This window comes from Pieris brassicae, chromosome 8 (assembly GCF_905147105.1).
Source record: "Pieris brassicae chromosome 8, ilPieBrab1.1, whole genome shotgun sequence".
Classification (NCBI taxonomy): Eukaryota; Metazoa; Arthropoda; class Insecta; order Lepidoptera; family Pieridae; genus Pieris; species Pieris brassicae.
In genome coordinates, this window is record NC_059672.1 from 10,997,878 (window position 1) to 11,020,365 (window position 22,488).

General features: G+C 32.4%; 1 protein-coding gene across 1 annotated transcript in view; it reads left to right on the forward strand.

Moving 5' to 3' along the window:
* The first annotated feature begins 665 nt into the window (after positions 1-665).
* The window catches only part of LOC123713634 (Down syndrome cell adhesion molecule-like protein Dscam2), a 129,609-nt gene continuing 107,786 nt past the window's right edge, over positions 666-22,488 (forward strand). Inside the window, exon 1 of the mRNA XM_045667393.1 lies at positions 666-710. Coding sequence (XP_045523349.1) covers positions 674-710 — 37 coding nt within the window. The 5' untranslated portion in view covers positions 666-673. The remainder of the gene's footprint in view (positions 711-22,488) is intronic.

The following is a 22,488-nucleotide window of genomic DNA, read 5'->3' on the forward strand; positions in this document are numbered from 1 at the left end:
GAAGGGACACAAAACTTCCCTCCTCTACAGTAGGATAATCCTTCTTGCTTTTAAAATAACATTTTTTAAGTTTCAACTATCAATCACATACAAACCCCATCTGGATAGATTTAAAACTTATCCCTATTCTATTATTGCATTGTACATTCTTCCAAGGTACAAGATATAAATTCAAAATATTCGATAAAAGAACACCAAACACAGTGACTAGTCAAAATCTTTGAGAAATTTGAGAGTGCGTGATATATTGTGAAGGTGTGTACACGCTGCGTATACACACCATAAGTACAAATTGTGAGTTCTACTAGCTAGCATTTGTCTTATTTTAGCATTCTAACAATTTGTCTCAATAATTGTTGATTCAGTTTATTATCCAAAAACAGTGCGTCTTTTTGGTGTAAAAGTGTCTGTTCCGAGAAGACAGTGTGCTTTTTTCCAGAGATTACTATTAACCTAAGGTGCTTTCCCAGCTTTGTCATTTTTCAAAATCAATGTAATATAAGACTAAAATGCTGTTCCAAAATAATTAAGAACTACCCATTTTATTCCTTTATGCATTTGTTACATTAAAATTCCGTCTCCGAACTTCGCAATTAAATTACTCGAATTTCCCAAAATGCAGACGAAGTAAATATAATTAAACTGTATTATTCTTTTGCAGGAAGTTGGAAAAATGAGGCTCTGTACATATTTGCTGCTGAGTTTCTTGGGTAAGTCGCTGTTTGTTTTGGGCAACGCCTTTTTATTAGACGAATTTATTCCACTCGATATCTTTTTGTTTACGATTTTCCCCTTGGATTATGTGGATCGCGTTTATGTTTTTCGCCATACTTTATGCTTAAGACGCTAAAGATTACCAATGCTGAAACTGGAGGATTTTAGAAAATACGCCTAATAAGTTGCAGTTTCTTATATATAGTATTCAAATTAGGTGTTCGATTTTAAGTTTATTAATATTTAAACATATCAATGAAGCACACATATCTGTTGGAGTTATCATCATTGTAAAATGAAAACGATATTTCACCAGCAATCGAACCCAGAGCAACTATTATTTTCTGCGTTAACGACTAAGCCTTGTTGCTATCTTTAATCCGATTACAGTATGTCGAAATATCGTTACGTATTCGTATACTTGTTACTTGTTAGACATAAAAAAATACTACCGGGCTTTGCGTATTACTATTTATTTTATTTATTTATTGTATACACAATCAGATTAAAAGAAGTCTTCAATAGTGTGGTGGAAATATACACTCTACACTGCACATAATTATTATATTTTCGACGAGAACTTTTATCCGAGTACAGGACATCTGTATAGGTTTACTGATCACTTTAATTTATGCCCAATTAGTTGTCTAACGTAAAAGAACGTGTCACTGAGTTATTCAGTGTATATTTAATAATTTACAATTCGTACGCGAATGAGATCTGGTATACATTTTTCATAATTTTTTTGAAAAACTTATGAAAAAAAAGTTTCGTAATTATATTTCCGAAACTACTCGTTTAAAAATGTATATTTAATTAAATTTATAATTATATTAATAAATGATAGTTAAACTTAAAACAAATAAAAATTCTGTATTGTTTGTATTGCAGTAAAAAAGTTTCATTCAACCAATTACTTGTCAGCAATATGTCAAAACTTACCAAAAAAACCTTCCAAACTGACATTTATAAACAACATAACTTTTTATATAAATACACTTCTGTCAGAGTTTTACATTTGATAAAAGTGTGAAAATGAAATTCGCCAGCTCGCCCCACGGGGACAGTATATCTTCGGTCGTATAACTCTGGGGCCTAGATGTCATTACGAAAGTTTTCGGTCAATGGACTGCAGTTTCATAACTAGTCCTTTACTTTATATGTATCTCTTATATTGTGTACTTGGGCTACGAATGGTAAGTGTTAAATTTTTTTAAATAATTTGTGAAAATTTAATACTAATAATTTATGTATGACAGTGTTTTCATATTTAGCGACGTAATATCAAATACACAGCTTAAAGATTATCTTACCATTAATTAAAATAATAAACTAAAATCTTAAATTTAAAAAATGTTTCGTTCTCATTAACTAAAATGCATTCCTACCTGAAGTGGTTGGGCGCAAATATGTTAAAAAAATATGCTGCCTGATACTAATTTTTTCAGTATTTTTAAGTATATTTTGTCAAGGCTCTCGTATTTTTAATATAATTAACTAGATCGTAACTAGAGATATAAGAAGTTTTCTCATGTAACTTATACTTTGTATTTTTTATTGAGAAATCAATAAAATCAATAAACGTATAAATGGAAAAATATTTGCAATATCAGCTAATCATATTTACGATTTACTAGATATAAGAATTTATATATCCTAAGACTTATAAATTTAATTTATGAAATACGTTACGTTGGCACGCAGCAAGCACATTAGTACAGACACACGCGTATTATAAAAAAACCATGCAACTGTTCGTATATCTTATAAAACCTGCATTTTCCTAAGCATATTTATGACTGCATTGCTCGAATCTCCGGAAACGAATGCGGAGTTACAAGATGGATTCTTTTTAACATGTGTCACAAATATCACAGACAAAATGGCCGACTGTGCTGTCAATACATATTTTTGGTATATGACGCCAGATTGGTTTAATATTAAAAACACCTCTTAAAATACTATATTTACTATTTCATCATAGCCAGCTTTCTAAGATCAAAATCAACAGTTTTAAGCTCTTACATTTAAGTAAAACTGAAATGCAAAATTTTCGAGAAACAATTCAACCGCAGCTCACAAAACTAAATACAACAAATATTGTTGAAGTGAAAGATAGAACTTTCTAAGCTTATTCCGAAACTGGAGTCAACGTTTGTTCTGCCGAAATGTTTGCCAATAAATAAGAACAAATATTCCTGCCACATCTGTCTTGTAAGCCAATAAACTGAGGACTCTGAGTTCGATTCCTGGCGCAATATGGCATAGAAAGAACTGAACATCACTCTCGTACTACGGAACTCGAATCTCGATCAAGGTCAAATCATTGAATCTAGCAAAATATAAACTTCAAACATCTATTAAATATTGTGCCCTGTGTGTATTATTAAAAATAAACTTTACAAATCGTTATCTTTAGCTCCATATCTCCCTATTAATATAAACAAATAACATGAAAATATTATGCTACTTTATGTTATATTACTTTTATAATATGTTAATATTATAAAAGTCAAATACTTTAGTTGCTTATTTTCGCAAATTAATTTAACAAATATATGGTCATAACCGCCTAAATAAGTAAACGCTGATAAGTGCTGAGATACTAAATTATCAACATAATATTGTTACAAAAATCAATAACTTATTTTGTACCGAGGTGCCCTAAAGTTCAATAGGGTCTAGTCAGCAGGCGTGAAATGTACTAACATTCTACAAACAAACTTGCTGTCGAGTTGCCAGACGCAGGCCCCTTTAGAATTCAGTTTGAAAAGCCTAATTTATCTGTAATATCGTGTTTTACTATGATGTCTGTAAAGCCAGTCCATTTCAGTTTTTGCATTTTACTGTCCAGCGGTATATACATTGTACTTGATAATTTCAATGAATAGTAACTATAAGGCGTTCTGTAGTTTTGTATATTTTTAACGAGTTTTTTTAAATTCTGTCTTAATTGAGGTATCCTTGATAATTACGGTCTAGCGTTATAATTTAAGTCTTACCTAATTTACTGATACGATAATATAAGAAAGTGTCCACAACAATACTACCAGTTTCTATTAAAGGACATGCTCTGTTTTCGTGTTCTACCTTTTCACTTACCACTCAAACTAAAGTGTACACCAGTTCACTAATTTTAATTCTTTCCAATATTTCTACTAGGCTAGTAGGGTCAAGAAGTTGAATTATTAATAATAAATGATTTAGGAGTAAAGTTAAAAAGTAAGTTCAAATTGTCTTACAAAAAGAATGTCCATATGAAAATGGTTATATTTCTTCCAAAATGTTTAATAAATAAATGTTTATCAATACAGGGACAGGCTGCTAGTATAAGCGTAATACAAGTATGATTATGTTAAACACAACACACTTTTAAAAAAATACCTCCATTGCAACAAAGCGTAATAATCACTTTTGGACTAATATAATAATTTAGGTTTTATTTGTATTACGGCGTTAGATGTTTCGTTTGCCCTTGACGTTTAAAACATTTCCAAGCGTGCAGAAGTTCTCAATTTGTCGCTATACTAACTTTATTTTCTTAGTAATCATTCCGATTTCTTTATCCAACATAGTAATAATATTTATTTTTTCATCAACCATTTATCATATTGGTTTTTGTAACATTCGCCTCTCTTATTCGCTTGTGATATTTATTTAGAAAAGTCTACGATTATACTTCTAAAAGCCAAGGAATATACCTAAATAAATAAATATTAATGTTACATTCTTAGTATTTATTAAAAGCAACAAGAAAATCTGCCGATACACCAATTGCCTCACAAATCGGAGTTCGAGCTTTTAAACATATGATATTACTAATTAGGCGCTGAGCCAAGTGTGTATAAACTTGGTACGAATGTATCGATTCAGGTATTTGCGGAACGATAAATTGGTTAACGACACATAGGACGACTTTCCGCGAATGCTTTTAAAGATAATGATAGCCATTACTATACTTATTGAGTGTATACCATCAGCTAAGTGACTACAGCTCCTTTGGACTAGTCAGAATAAACGTTTGTCTTCCAAGTCAGAACGCATAGAGTTAGAGAAGATATATAATGATTGGACTAGTGTGTAAATTTGGCATTCAATTTCTTGCGCTGATGACGTGAAGACAGATGTTTGATATTATTTGTAAGACCCAGAGTCTTACTCTTTGTTTGTTAATTTATTTATGTAAAAACACACATTTCCAAATAATATTTGTTTACTTACAAAAAGAGAATTATTAATGACATAATTTTATTAATAGAGTAAATTGTCAAAGTGACAGTGACATGTAGCATTAATGTATCTTCCTTTTTATATCATTATTGTTAGACAAACTACGGGCGCATTGTAGCATTATTTTGCTAAAGCCAATAATTCTACTCACGTCATCCCATAAGTGATCTCTTTTGATTTGTTATTCTCGTTATATATAGCTTAAACAGAAGTTAAATTTGATAAGATTTTGATCCCATTTTCATGAAAGCCTGTAACTTGGTAACTCCAAGTGATGTATCAAATTATAATGGAACGGGGCTCTTGCTAAGTAGTTTTGTAAACTAAACAAAGTTCAAGGCTCTGAAATTTTAACTTAATTCTCTTTTGTCACATCTGCTTTGCCGGGTTTGACATGGATATTTTAAAAGGTATGTCGACTTCTAAAAATTTCAACATTATGATTTGTTTATATCTATATGTTGAACATTCATGCAAACGTTAGGAATATAAATATTTTTTTTAATCTAAACTAAAAACCTTAAAAATATAATATAATAACTAAAATATTAGGTTGGGGAAAAAGTCTTTTCGCATTATAGCATGTATAAAATTGTAATAAAATCTCTTTGGTTATACTATTTGTATTTGGCTGGTTGTGGTATGGATGCCATTTTTAAAAAAGTGTTTCGACGTAGCTGAAGAACTGGGAATTGACAGTTTTGGCGCATTTGTAAAAAACTGGGTACACAAAAGAGCTCTGAAAGAAACCTAATGAAGCGTGTCCTCATTTGTGATTCTTTATTACGACTTAATGAAACCGAACCATTTTTGAAGAATCTGGTGATGAAAAGTGGATCACGTACTACAAGAACGTGCGAAAAAGGTCGTGGACAAAGATCGGTCAGGCTTCATAGACTGTGTCGAAACGCGGATTAACTCGCAACGAGGTGATGCTGTGTGATGGGATTGGAAGGGCATTATTAATTATGAGATGTTACCACCACGTAGGACCATCGATTCTGAACTCTACTGCGATCAACTGATGAGATTAAAGCAAGAAGTTGAGAGAAAGCGGCCAGTATTAATCAACCGAAGGGGTGTGGTTTTTCATCATGATATCGCTAGACCTCACTCATCTTTAGCCACTCAGCAAAAATTAAGAGAGCTTGGCTGGGAGGTGTTAATGCATCCGCCGTATAGTCCTGACCTCGCACCTTCAGATTCGCCAGATCCACCAGTTTCGGTCTCTTCAAATTTTTTTAGGCAGTGTCAGGTTAACATCACGAGAGGTCTGCCAAAACCAATTGTCGCGATACTTTGATCAGAAGCCTCAAAATTTCTATAGAAATGGGATCACGTCCCTACCTACAAGTTGGCAAAAAGTTATCGAACAAAATGGTACATATTTTAGTTAAACGTAAATAAACTAAATTAAAAAATGTGAATTTTATTAAATGCGAAGAAACTTTTCCCCCAACCTATTATATTTTTTAAAAAAGAGATTATTAGGCAAGGTTTCGAAGATATTGGCAGCGTTCCTCCTTTGAATAGCTAGACTAATTCATTGTCCGAGGTAGCTACCACCTCTTCGGTCTCCTGTGTTCAACTGGAGATCCGCGGTCTCTGCCCACCTTTGGTAAAAAGGCGTATATATTTAAAATGTGGAACCATTGTTTCAGTTGATTTATTTAATAACAAATTGTCTTATTACTTTATTTTTAGAAAGAGTAAGAAAGATTATCAAATCAAATGTTGATAAACACAAGAACAGTGTCTTCCAGTTATTAGACACTATAAGTAGTGCCATTGGAAAGTAGGCCGAGGGGCAAGTGCTCCGTAAAAATATGGAAACACCACTCACCTATAGTCCTCCGTCTCTTAACCTGTCTCCGTGGGAGAAGACCACAAATAAAAGTATAAGCACAAAAAGCGGAATCGTAAGCAAACGAAGCGCAAGCGTAAGCACACGCGTGACCTCGCGTTGGCGGTTTAGTCTTCTCTAAGGCGCGGGAGCATGTAGAATGGTCGCCTCCTCCTACACTTGAAGATGGCAAAAGAGAAAGAGTGGTGTTTAGGGAATTGGTGCGGTAAGGACAGAAAATGTGCACAGAGAGGACTATACGTCGCTTAGCTAACAATACCGCATAAGTCAGATTTGCTTAGTTTTCAGGAGAGACAAAAAACTGTATTACTTTAACATTTTGAATAATACATGCATGATAAAAAAATTAATATATTATATTTAGTTAAGCATGATAACTATTAAACAAATAAACTAAATATCGTCTTATTAAGTAAATTATAAGACTTAAGCAATTTTATTCTAACAAAATAAAGACTTACGCAGTGTTTGTACCTTTTATATTTAATCATTTTAAGCTTTTAATAAAAATATTTTTATACAAAACTATCACAATAAAACTTTTTTCAAAAACAGTTTTATGTAACTAATTATTTATTATAATATGAGTGGCAGTTCGAAGGTATCACTGCCTTTAAATCTTGAAGATCCTTGTATTTTCTTTGGGAAATTGGCAATCTTTCAGAAAATAATTTCGGCAGCTCTTCTAAAGGTTTTATATTAGTAATTTTCATTGGACGCTGAGGCAACGTCTGCAAAGGTTCGTCAAAGTTTAAGCTATACCAAATAGTTCCATCTGGTTTATATTTTAATACCCTTAAATCAGTAACAGTGGGATCTCCGAATTTTCTGCCCGGACGAATGGTTTTGTAAATTAAATCCTTACTAAAATTGGTAAAAAAAGAGAATTCTAATAATCAAGACTCATATGGAATTGGGTTATCTCTTGCTGTCTTTGTTATGTTCGCATACTGTGAAGGAAGGTAAATTTCTTTTCCCTTTAATCTACATTCGATGGCACTGTGCACAGAATCGCATTCCATCTGCGTGTGACCTTTTTCTAAGAATTTTTGAGTTATTATAACATTTTTTATCGATGGCTAAACGCAGAAGAGCATTGCTTAAGATGGAATTTCGATTTTGTGCACAGCAGCCATCGGAATACAATATCACCGGTAGTAATTTTCTATTTAAAATTTTCTGTAGTTGATCCACAATGCACGATGCGAAAACGGAAGCTTCAAGGGAACCATTTGATTCATCGAACCAGTAGCAGCAAGTGTTGACAAATTGTACATGGTAAAATTGTGTACAGCTAATTTTGTCTTGTAGTATATAGCACTAGCCTGAAGGTAGGGAGCTAATTTTACTGATTGAACATCTTGCGTGACATGACATGTTTTTCTTTCTATTGCCAGATTTTTGTCAGTATCTTTTTCTTGTCTAGCTTTGTCTTTCCTATCGCGATGTATTGTAATTTCAGTATCGTTTAAATTTCCAACTTTATGACCGCAGCATACATCGCATTGATCTTTTTTGGGATGAAACAGGCTCAGGTTCTGTTTTAAGAATACATTGTCAAAAACCCTACGACTAAGACATTTCAAGGAATCTAATTCGCATTTGCTGACGTATTCTTTATATAATTGTTCCATGGTTTGAAATACTGGTTCTAGGTATTGTCTGGATGAGTTTGCTCGACAGTAGTGCGATGGCATCTTCGGCAGGCTATCTAAAAATCGCTGTAGACGTTCGTGACCATCAGAGTTCTTTTTGGAGCAATCTACATTCCGAGAAATCACAGAAGGCGGTGGCATAGCACAACCAGTATCGGACAAACCATTATTTAATACCCAATGTATTTAATAACATTTTTTTACACACCTGATGACGTTCGTTGCCAATCGTGAGAAAGTATGGCGTACTTTTGGATCTTTTGGAAGCAGGATTTTTTACTTGTTTTTTATCATAAGTTGTCACATGAGAGCATATAAAAAGCCTTCGTTGCTCCCAAGACATAGTTTTCCAAAAAAAATCGATTAAGTTTTTCCTTTTGTCTTCATCTATGTTATTACAATTCCTTAGTTTTTATTTCCTGCAAAATGTTGATTCACACGCCGGCTTCATGGATCTGGCTGGCTTAAAGACATCGTGGTGTATTTTGCTTTTTTTATTGTTTTCTTTTTTTTCTCGTCTATATCCTAGGTATTCCTCTCCCTTCATTCTTAAATCACGATTGACATTTATTTTCCGTTTCCTCGAATCTTTATTAACTGTGCTCCTCCTTTTATTGTTTGTTGCTAGATCTCCATGATATTCAGGTTCATTCTTATTATTTCTTATGTGGTTTGCTGATAGGGTTGAAATTGTATGCTCGTTGGCAGGAACTGTAATATTTCTCTGATCCACTGAAATTAAATTATCGTTAAAGTTCTCATCGGATATTGGACAGGTTATGGCAATTCCATCAAATTGAGAATTATGTTTTTCTGCTACGTTGCAAGTATCAACATCTGGTGTTGGCCTTAAAGTTATGTTTAATTTCTTATTCATTTCGTTAAGAGATACGTCCACAGGATGTTCAGGCTGATGGATAGCTCTGGAATTATTTTCTGTCGGTATCAAATTAATTCAAGAAATGTTTATTAGTTCACTAGTAGAAATATTCATCAAATCACAATTATTATCGCTCATAATTAACTGGTTATTTATTATATTCATACACGGTAAATTATTAATATCTTGATTTTCAATGTTTTCTATACAACTTCCAAACATTTCAAAATCGGTAAAGATTAAATTTAATGATTCTTTTTGGGAGTTACTGATAGCGAAAGTTTCACACTGAGCTAATTCCTGATCAGAACTAGTGGGTACAGGAGCTGTATGGACACGAGGCAAAATATGGGAATTAATTATAGACGTTAAATTTGTAATTTCAGGAACACTCGATAAAAATTCTTATTCTTTTAATATAACCATCTTCTGGGCAAGTAATACTTGACGTCTCTTTTGTAAGTCACGTAAAGTAGTAACTTTACATTGAGAGTCAACTCTTGAAAAGTCATTAGGCGGTGTACCATTATCGACCAATTTGTCCATTTTCGTGTCCTGAAGTAAAATAAATGTTCACTAATATAATTATATAATTACGAAGTAGTAATAATTAAAAAAACACCGTAAACATCGCTAATTATATCGATGAATACCGCAGCAGTCAGAAATTCAAAACAGAAGTACAGCGTAAGTCATACAGACATCGAAACCAAGCAAAGAGAAAACCGCCTAAGTCGACGAAACTGTTGATTCCAACACTGCTTAAGTATTCATGTTTTTAATTTCAATCATATGAAGTATATTAATAGACAAAATATTAATACTATGTTATATTTAAGTTACCTTACCTTTTAACTACATCAGAGGGGCCAGTCCGTTACAAAAAATCAGCTTTTTATAAAACGACAAACGATCTTATTAGGTGCGACGTGGCACATTCAAATTTCTATGGCGTTATGATGACTTGCGCGATGTTAGGGCAAACAATGAGTTGTGTTATGTTACTATTTTTTGAATAACGTGCTCTTATTGGACAATATTACCTCTAGCGAGAGCTCATTAGATGCGCGGGAAAGTAATCTATCGAATGGTGTATAAAACGTCACTTGGCTAAAATATGACTTCTGCGGTATTGTTAGCTAAGCGACGTATAGGTAACTGGATGGCGTGAACAGACACTTTCTTATGTTAAATTACTTATTAGTCTTAAGTTAGACCAGATCGTAATTTTCCATGATGTCTTAGTAATGACACATGTTTTATAAAAAAAAACTTTATTTTTAAAAAACCACTTTATTATCAAATCAAAATTTAGAAATGCAATTATTTAAATTCTAAATCACTACTCTTGACAACCTTTACATGGTTAAATTTATTATAAGTCTCAATTATTTCACGAATATTTTCTGACATTAAATTTCAAAGTCCCACAACAGTAGTGATTTGTTGGCAGATTTGGTAGAAAGCAGGTTTAAATTTAAAGTACTTGCTTATGTTTATAGCCCACATTAGTAAATGTTTTGTGTGTATTTTGTGAATCGCAAAATATGTTCATAAGCGCAAAACTCAAAGACGATGGGACCAAGTAGAGTAATGTTTTTTTCATTTATTCCTGCCTTGAACTCAGAAAAGTTAATAAATGAAAAAAGGTTTTTATATAAAGAAAACTGGAAAAAAGACCAACATCATATTAAGGCGAAACGTAGTTTACGGGAGTATCTATAATAATAACATCCACAGTTTAAAAGCCAAAAGGAAAATTTAAAAAGGTTATAAAAGCCGGCCGATATTTTCTATTCAATGTCGTATCTAAATCACCGTTATTCCTTATAGCAACATAAAACGGTTCCATTCTGCAGTTTCCTTCTATTTGTGTCCATAATAGCTGTCCCTGACGAAAGTGGCAATTTTATGACAACACTTTATTTCATTGCTTTGTGGACGGATCGTCCAAATTTTTTAACAACGACATCGCGGCTTACTCCTTCTTCTTGCTTCTTTGTGAATTGTTTAAGGTTAGTTTCGAAAGGCGGTGAAGGACAGTGTTCAGCGTGCGAATCATTCCTGAGATCGTAGATTCATATTCCAGCTGTATACCAAAGGATCTGTTTATGTATTTTATACTTGTTCGTACGGAAAACAATGCGGAAAAATCGCCATACCTTAGACCCAAAAAGTCTGGCGTGGCGTGTGTCAGACACGGAAGGCTCTGATTTTTTTGGTTCACAAAACTGCTAAGAAATATCAATACAAGGATACAAATATAACACATTCTTAATTGACTTCGTCGTATCTGCACACAATTTTTTATAATGCTTCTAAGAAGTACAAGAAGTATACTACAATTTATGTTAATAAGTTAAATTGATTACAATTTTAAAATGAAAGGAACTCGGACTCGGATATTGCGAAAAGAAATATAAACTCAGACAATTGGTGCTTGGTGGTAAGTAAAATATTCAATTTAAACTGGACTAAATTCCAATCAATTAAGAAAATGTTATAGTGAAATTTCTAACATCTGCGTTCGATATCAATATCCATTTCTCTATTATTACGCGTAATTGCACGAGATTTCGAGAAACATAATACATACTCGAACGTTTCCAAGAAGTGGTTTCCAAATTGGGTTAATCCTCAAAGCTTTTCATGTTACCTACCATTCATTTATTTTTACGTGTCCATTTATACGTATTTAAACGTGGAAACAGGTTTATTTATCACATGTATTAAATTCATTCACCTTGGTCATTGGTTCAATGAATAAGTAGGTACTTATACTTATTTCATTTAAAATTGTATAATATATTAATTAAGAATATGTCTAGGTCAAACCGTATATATTTAAATATAAAGTAGGAGACAATAACGCGTATAATTGCGCTATGCCTCATTAGTATAATGTCCGGAAAATATTACAATCATCAAAGGGCATGCGTACTTTCACGCACTACCGAAAATTCAGAAACCTCCTTATTTATACATCATATTATGTATACTGCCATCTACAAAGATTAAACATGGATCCTCTTATTTAATTATAAAAAGGCCGGGAAATTAATTAAATAATTCCATTTTATTCCAGTCACGTCCACCTCTCTTTTCTGAAATTGCTATTGCTAATTAAGATATTTTATATTCGCCCGTTGTAAGGCAAAACAGATAAGAATCATATAAATTTATTGTTCCTAGTAAATTAAATAAAGTAGACAGAAAAATAAAACCATTTCGTGAAATTATTACCACCAACTATTCAAAGTTAGTGTAGTCCTCCCTCCAACGCACCTACTAAAAATGGGTGTCCAAGCACTTTAAAAGATAACACACGTGACAATGATTTGATTGAATACATAATTTCCCTTTTGTTAAATCAAATGTATACTTATGAACGTCAAAAACAGAAATATTTATGAAATACTTCTAATTTGACATTTACTGCCAGTTCTCAAATTAAGGGCGTAGAACGGAAGAGAAGAACTGGCAATAAACTCCCCACCTCTCTTTTTAATCACCAAGTTATTGTTTCATACAACGTGTGTAAGGAGCTGCAACCGCTACACATCCACATAACACATGACATCTTTAAGTAATTAATATGTTCGGAAAACAGGCATCTCCTCCGTTAGAGATCTTGTGAGTGAATAAATTAGATAATTAAACCATTATACTCAGTATGTGACGAATGAATGAATGAATAAATAGTTTTTTTACTATAATAACAATAAAGTCAGGTTATCTTAAGAAAACGTGGTTTCACAAATGCTTCATATTATTCACTTAGGCAAATCTTTACTTTACGTGCTCTGAAAACATACAACGATCATGTTCTACACATTTTTGTCTATTAGTGTAACTACATATTTATTCAAAGCCTTATTCTAAAAAAAACAATAAATTTAATATAATAGTATCGATGCAAAAATGAGTTTTTTAGTGTCAAATACAAATACGTTTTTTGTTGATGTTCGTTACGTATATTAAAAAAAAACGTCTCCAATGTATGATCAATGTTTTAATATAACACAGTAATATATGTAAATCATTTAGCATTCATGTTTCTAATTCCACGCTCAACTAAAGTATAAAATCATTGTTTTCCATTTCATAATATTTGCTCATTTGAAATTAAATTGAAATTAACATACATTAGAAAAATTCTAAGGAAAGTGGGTTAATTGCTAACAGAAAATTGAGAACGTGCTATTGAATACCACGTGGTGATATTTTTCTTTGAAATATAGGCACAGCCTTACGCTGTGAGCTAGATTTCTGAATGAATATGAACCCAATTAAACGGACATAACAACATTTATTTTCTTGAATATCCTACACTGATATCTTTCCATAATAGCATAAACTTACATTAACTGACCTAATCGACAAGTACTAGCTATGTTGAACATAATTCGTATCGGATCTTTCAAAAAAAGGTATAGGTGCAAATGCAAATCTAAATCTGTTAGAGAAAAAACACCTGCGTCGCTTAAATAACAATATTTTATTCGAAATATGCTATCGGCCTAACTGAAAGTTTTTTACGGAGGATAAAATACGAAAGTTAAGGCAAATTTCCGGACAAATAAGAAAAATTTTCCTTAAACTATAGAGGTTTTGTAAAGTATTCAAGAATATAAATAAATATATCTATTTAATCTAAAATTCGGTCTTAAATCTTCATATCTGGATACTCCATTACAGAAATTCCAATATTTTTATACAGACAAAGATTACACAGAGAATTATGAGGTCCTTAAAACCGCAAGACTTTGAACATATTCAATTATTTCTAAATTATATAATTATATTTGTATGTAAATAAGGGTTAATATATCAACAGATACTACTCAATAAAGTAGAGACTATAGTATTTTACCGCTCTCTGTTCTAGGGCCATAAAAACTCATACATTTTCCGAGCATCCCCAAGTTTCAAATAATAACTTTGCGACGTGATTTAACATTCTTATCGCAAAGTTACAGTCGACTGTGCTCTATGAAAACAGCTTTGTCTTTATGAATCTGTAATATTGTAACTTCGTTCCAGTTTTTATTATGGAACGCTTTTTATAAATATTATAGAATCTAGTGTATTTTACAGTTGACAATATCTACAGATTATAAATTTATTTAAGTAGTGAATCTAATATGTTTTTCACATAAATATATAAGGGCTACATGCTTATGTTTTTACTGATTCAAATTTATTTAGTGTTATTATATATTTCTTACATAACATATAATACATTGAAACCTATAATTGAAATTGATGACGTAATCTTTCCGCCGTGAATTTATTGTATTGGATTTTATTACTCGTGCAAACAAAAGCTTTGCACCGGTTTTCCGGTCACAGTAACGTCTCACATGTATACGGAAAAATTGTGCAAGAATTTTTAATTTTTAACTGAAATACTTTTAAAAGCTAAGAGATTCTACTAAAGGAAATACTCTCTATACATAGCCTTCTAGAACGTAATATATATATTGTTTATATATCAGCATGGCCAGGTCTACATCCATTATTTCTATAAATATTGCTTCAATTAACCTAAATTTAAGACTAACACGGATTCGCATTCAACATTTTGACGGGTAATTTGGCAAAGTCACACGTGTGGCCTGCCACTGAAATATTGCCCCTCTGTTATTAGGGCATTTGCCCTTTTTCCTTCACGTTTTTGGAAAAGAAAGTTAACTGCTAGGGTCAAGTTACACTGGTCATTATGTTACAGCTTTTATGTGTTTACGGCGGGTTTGTTTTGAATTGCTAAACTGCGGGCTACTCTCGAGTAATTTAGTAAAATGTTTTGAGATATTTAGGGTATAGTTAACAGTTTTACTGTGATCAGGTAAAATATGAGTAAATAGATACCTAGAAAGATTAAACGAGTTGTATTGACATATATTTATGTTTCGCAGAATTAATTAGGAGAAAAAATAAACATACTTATTCCTCAAGGCAATATGTTACACATAATAAATTATTGTAATAAAAATTACTTCCAATAATTGTCGAGATCCGATTTATTTTTCATCAATTGCTACCCTCCTACTAGCAACAAACGTGAGCTTTGAATGTAAGATGTGACTGTTACTGGTTTTTAGGGTTTACGGCCGTCTTCGAGTTTTGCGCTTAGCGATATAACTTGCTTTATAAAGATTTGCCAAGTCGGTCGAAAAAATCTATACATAAAATGAACCGACAAGGCCTGTTAGACTAACCTAAAGGGACACTACATACAACCGTTCAGAGAATCTTTTAGTTTCCGATATTGGTCTTTCTTCACCAGACCTACGACGGCTGAGGTGTCTTTGAAGAATCCTTCTACGGTTCTACAATTACTATAGACATTTTACCCTTTCCGTTATTTCTGAAGCTGAACCATTGTGTCGGGTCCACATAATCCCTTGAGGAGGAAAGTACATTAGAAGTTTAATTTCCAACGGGATCAAATTCGGAAAAGTTACACCGGTCCTTTTCAACAACGCCATCGCGAGCGTACCAATTCTTTTAAGGATATCAACCCACTCGCGAGTTCTCTGGCATTGAGAGTATCCATAGGCAGTGGTATCACTTAACATCAAGTGTTGCCAGTTTACCCCTGCTCTATAAAAAAAATGTAGTCATATCAATTCTTAAACGTCAGCAACGCACTTGCGACAGCTTCGGTTTTAAGCGTGTCCATGGGTATCACTTAACATCCGATTAGCCTACTGCCCGTTTGCCCCCTTTTCTATATTAAAAAAGTCATCACAAAAGGTTACCGATTCATAAACGCCAGCAAAGCACTTTCAAGACCTTTGGCATTGTCCACGGAAGGTATCACTTAACATCAGATGAGCCTCTTGCCCCTTCGCCCAGGTAAAACCAATTGATTAAAAACGGACTGATAGATTTCTGTGAATTTCATAAAGTAAATAGACATCCGAATATATTTACTAATTTGTTGGGTAAACGACGGTTGTCAGCGAATGATGGATGGTCTCATCCGGTATGACGAGTTCTTTCACTCGCCTCAATCAATCATCTACGCATTGCGTTCTATTTCCGCTGTGAAATGGAGGTTTTACTGTAATGAATTTTCATTTCGCACAGATTATTTTTTTTATTATTAAATAACCGGATAAATCTGGTTTTTAGTCTTTTACAGATGTAGTTGCTGGCTCGTCAGACGTTGTCCTGTACACACGTTTATGATTCAAAAATTAATCATCGTATTGTATCAAAATAGGAGGATTTTAATTACAAAAAAGTTAAACTTCTTTGTAAATTAATTATTACTAAGGTAAAAGCCCCAATAGATGATCCTGTACCAGTATATGATCACTCCATGTATTTGTACATCTATATTAACACTCTTTACACACTGTATACGTTATAATGATAATATAAATAAAAAATGTGCGTTTACTGCACAAGCCGTTATGCGACAGAATTACCACCAAAAGTTCTAATTTGCTATACTAAACGAATACATCAACCAATAGCGTGATGCAGCAATCGATTATGCAAATATCATGAACATATATGCCTAGAAGTAAAATCTCCATACAAGCTCCAAACAAGTAAAATGCAAAGATCTAGTTTTCAATAGTTTTCAAAACCCATGTTACTGTAGACACGTAAAGTTCCTGCAGTAGATTTTCAGAATTCAGAACGTTATTTCGTCTTGTGAATGACAAGATACGTCAACACAATATGTAATACGTAGACTTCATTCCCTCTGTGGCGACAAGGGATTCCTAATTACGACCCTCCCTGTCATGTAGATCAGTGCTGTAAAGAAAGCCTACTTCAAAGCGAACACGGCTTTTAATTGGAAAAGAAATGTCTTGAGTAATCGCTTTTTTGAAACTAATGAGAATTTTTTGTATCATTAATAGAACGGTATTTCTTAGGGCGTTTCATAAGTAATTGATATTTATGTTATTCGCTTTACGTACATTATAGCATAACCATTTAAGGTACAATAATAGTTTTACAGTATTTCAAGTATTAAATTCATTTAAAAGTCACTTTCTGCTTGATCAATCTCTAAATAACTTTATTCATATGGGTAACCAAGTACGCTTATGAACGTCAGAAAAGTTAAATTAATGCAAAATTAACATTTCCACCAGTTCGCAAGTTAAGGACGTAGAGCGAGCAAGAAGAACTGGAAAGAAACTCTCCGCCACCATTTTTAATGGCGAAGTTTTGAGTTCATACAAATTATTTGAACTGGAGCAAAAACATCCCAAAGATTAGGATTATTTAAATTTATGTTTATCGCTCGGCGTTGTGTTAAGATGTGAGATCTCTCTGCATTTACCATGGAGAGTGTTTAGAGGAGTTGTTCAGCTGAGTTTCATAATCGGACAATGAGGAGATACGACGTGCGTCAAGAGTTTTCAATAAAAAAGAGCGTAGCAATTTTTTAAATTAATGGCAACCTTTTGGCAGCGTGAGTATCACTCGGCATCTGGTGGGCCTCCTGTCCGTTAGCTTTTCTATAAAAAATCATAATTTGATGTAATTAATCACATTTAAATGCTAATGACTATTGATATTCATAAGTTATCAAAAAAGGGATTGGCTTGTTTCTCAATTTAAAAAAAAAACCAAGATAGCTAAACAAACCCAGTCTAATATCTACCTACCTCTCAAGTTTTGATAAATACATACACATTATACTTCAGCGTGGGCTGTCCCGATACTGAATTTAAATAATGTTTCAATTTCCAGTATTTCGTTCACAACAACAAAATGCTAAATGAGCCGGCTATTGTTTTTAATTTAAAACTTGTTTTCTACGTTGCATTGTGTAACGATATCCTGATTTTGAAATATTGATATAAACCTGATTATAGTGTGTTATTTTATTTAACGATTACAAAATTAAGTGCTCAGAGGAATGGTCAATGCTCTTTATTATATTAAATATGCTTTTAGTAAATAGGTTAGACATTGATTACTTAGTATTGTCTTTTGTTAACATGGCTTTTACACATTAAGAAAACACTTTTTAAACGGATTGAAGCTTTGTATTTTTATTATAAACTTATAATTATTTACATAATTTTAAATTTAAATTTTCCGACGTTTCGACTTATATACGACTTATAATACATAGCTTCAATCCGTTTAAAAAGCGTTTTCTTCATTGATTACTTTTTAGTCTTAAGTTAGGCTAGATCGTAATGTTCCACGTCAGCGAAGATACACGTATAAATTTATAGATGTATGTCTTGAAATTTTGGATTTTTACAACTGTCAATGCACTACTTCTTACTTACTTACTTCAGCTGTAAGCCTAGTTTGACGCCTCAGACGTCTGTATATATTTCCGTCACCATTTATACTTAAGTTAAGTATGTTCTGTGCATAGATTTCATATCTTAGTAAACAAAAAGCATTTAAGTATACTAAATTTTTGATTAAAAGACTTTTATCAAAGTCGTCGCATAAGCGTAGATGTCTTATAGTAATGGAAGTATAAATCATAAGTAGATTAAATTTTTCTTCAGTGACAAGTATTTGTGGATTTGGTATTTTTATTTTTCCTATTGTTTTAGCCTATAACAGAGGTCTTAATTAAAAGCATTAAAACACTTGAATTAATTTGACAAGTACACAAGCGTATTCGTCGATATGATAATGATGTAGCGACACTTATAGTCTGCGATTACACATAGCTGCGATCACGTGCTGAAACGCACTAATGAAATTATTCCAGCCACTAAGGACATATAAAACTTCTCGACAAATGGGGCCTTGGGCAATTCTAACCACTGACTGGCCCAGGCTCTAGTCAAGGTTTCGTCCTTTAGGTTGGAGAAATTGAACACCATCATTTTTTCACAATGTCAATTTGATATACACGAATAATATTAGATGGTTATGATTCCGTTACCAAATATAGTGTATATGACCAAAACTATTTTTATAAGTTTTTTACGTTATTATGCAAATTTAAGAGTATAAATTAAAAAAAAACAGAAAATACTTCTACATCTTACTAAGCGTATTTATAAACAATCTAATCAACTTACATTGTTAAATCGCTGCAATCCGGAGGAAATTGAACATGTTTTTCCGTCTTAATACTTTGACTATCTTCTTAGCTTTGCTTTAATTTCTGCTTCCTTATTACAACTGCGCAGTCGAGATAACTCTATTAGCCTCAAGTATTTGTAGCGGTTTTTCCACAATTCCTGTTCTTAAACATTTCCTGTTAGAATTTTCTTTAGCATTTACAACTTAAAGAGATTCTATATTTGAGTATGTAGAATGTAAATATTTTTTGATGTTTTGGATGAGATTTGCAATATTAAAATGCAAACACAGATTTGTTTTGAAAGGTACCTAGACAATTTAAACGAGATTAAGAATAACCTTAATGTTCACTATTAGCTACGTTATTGAAGGTTTAATTAATGTTTAATGTAATTATTATAGAAAGTGAGAAAGTAAATATATATTAATCGGTAATTTTTAACTAATCTTAATTTTGTGTCATATTTGTTAACTTACACAAGGTATAAGAAAGGAAGTCTGATCATCCGCAAACCTTAAAAACTATTGGTGACGGGAATTGAAACTTGATATTTTATTTAAAGAATGCTGATAAAATCTTTCACTTTTAATACATATTTCACTCATTTTAAAGGCGATATGAATTTAAAAATATTTCTAGTCCAGTCTTACCAATAAAAGTTATTAAATCATTTTCATATGGCAATATTGAAATGCTTTTATGTAACAATTTATTTAAAACGAAACGCAAATGTAATTACTTTAGCTGTCGGCTTAGTGGATAAAAAATTTGCTAAAATTTAAGTCAATCTTCGAGGCTATAAAAAATGTTTTTAGAAATTTTTGACATTTAAAATATATCAGATAAGTAAGAATTACATTAATGTTATTTTTGAAATATATCTATCATTTTCATCATTTATGATTGGTTCAAGATTTAATTAAACAGGTTTAGCCAATGCACTTATTTTACTTTACCTTATAGCTATTTACTAGCTACCCAGATGTTGTAGCCCACACAACTCGTCCTTACCACACTCGGCCTTTATCATATAGGTACGTCTTTCTTCCAACCTTTTTATTGCCGAACCATCTTTAAAAAATAAAAAAAATCAATGGCACTACAACCTTTTTAGGTCTGAGTCTCAGATTTCTATATCTGTTTCATGATCATTTGTAAAATGGATAGGCAAGTAGGATCAGCCAGACGCACGCCGTCGATTTTTTGGGTCTAATGCAAGCTGTTTTCCTCACGATGTTTCCTTCACCGTTCGAGCGAATTTTAAATGTGAACATAGAAAGAAAATCCATTGGTGCACAGTCGGAGATCGAACCTACGACCTCCGGGATGAGAGTCGCACGCTGAAGCCACTGCCGAACCATCTTACTATTCGATATTTCAAAATTAAATTTATTATTATTATCTAAAATCAAAGTTTAATATTGTGGTATAATTATAATTACAATCTGTATATACTTAAATTATGGCAGTATTTCATTTAGATGCATAACAATTGTACTATCGGAAACACTTTGCACAATTGAACAGTACAAATTATATTCGATATTAAAACCAAATTCAAATTACATAAGACTTGAAATTAGAACGTGTTAAATTTAAATTCATTATTCCAGGTACTTCGGTCCGATGTTAAGTTAAACAGGTGTGAGCTCAAAAAGCGATTTTCAATTAAAATACACTGAACCTGTGACAGACGTTTCATTAACCTGCCCCCGTTTCGACCAGTGCCGTGTCACATTCGCAGCTCTATCACCCTGTCGGATAATTCAAACAACGTCCGGCCTAATTGTTTGTTACGTGACGAAAATTAATGTGGGTTTAGATAAACTAAAATCTATTTAAATTAGAGATTGTTCATACAATTGCTTTATTAGACTTATATTGTTTCTAGAATATCCAATATAGAGTATTTATGTTATTAAGACGCTTCCCGTTACATTTTTTTTAAGGACCCCTACGTACTAGCCTCGCACGCTGTCAGTGAGATATGTGACCGAGTAACTACGTAGCAGGGGAGCGTCGAAGTCTTCCCTTTCTTCAAAAACGGAAGACTTAGGGGCGTTAGATTTATTGTAAGCACTACCTTGTGGTTATCACTGCCTACTCTTGATGAGAATATTATAGTACAATTATCAAACGTAAAAAAATCCTTTTGACATGCGATTATTGTAATATACTGTATTTTCCTATAATTGTTGGCGTTCACGTATGTTATGGGTCACATGTTGACGTATGACTTAGATAATCGAGTGTATCTATATCTTTATATATAAAAATGAATCCCTATTTCCCTTGGTCACGGCATCACGCGTGAATGGCTAATTCTTTTTTGTTGTATTTGTTATTTTCAGAAGAAGGTTCTTATGAAAGAACAAATTAAGTAAATTGCGCGGTAAATTAGAAAATTTAAGAATACTTAACCACCATATTAAGTAATCCTGACTTTCGTTACCATAATTTATTTTCCAGTGCATAGCGTTTTTATCTTTCAACCTTTCTTGATATAACCTTATGGCGTTTGACATCACATTGACAGAATGCGTCCTGCAAATAACGCCAAAGAGTATGTAAGAAAAATGAATATCGTTTAAAACAAATGTTTCGTTCGGAGATAAATAAAATATGAAATAATTACAGTCGCTAATTATTTGTGGCATTAATCTTGAAAATTAATTTATAAAAACTAGTTTATGTATCGGTATACCAACAAAACTAGTTATATACGCGTCAGAAAAACAAAAAAAGAATGTTGTATATCATCAAGCATTAGAGTAATAAACGTTTCTGAAATATTTTTTTAGTTATATATACCAAATCGAAATCAATAGTTATAGTTAAGACAGGACAACGTCTGTCGGGTCCGCTAGTTATAGATAAAAATAATCTACATAGTTTTATTTTTCATTTCTATATAAAAAGACCAGTACTTCCAGTTTATCGCCTGCAACTAACTAAATCTATAACTAAAACTATTATCCTGTATTTATTATCACCATAGCCTTAGCTATTTACCAATTTACGTTATTGACACTAGATGGCTTAATTGACATTGTTAGAATCCACCCTAAATCAAGTCTATAGTTTATCTAGGCTCGTGTGACAATTTGTT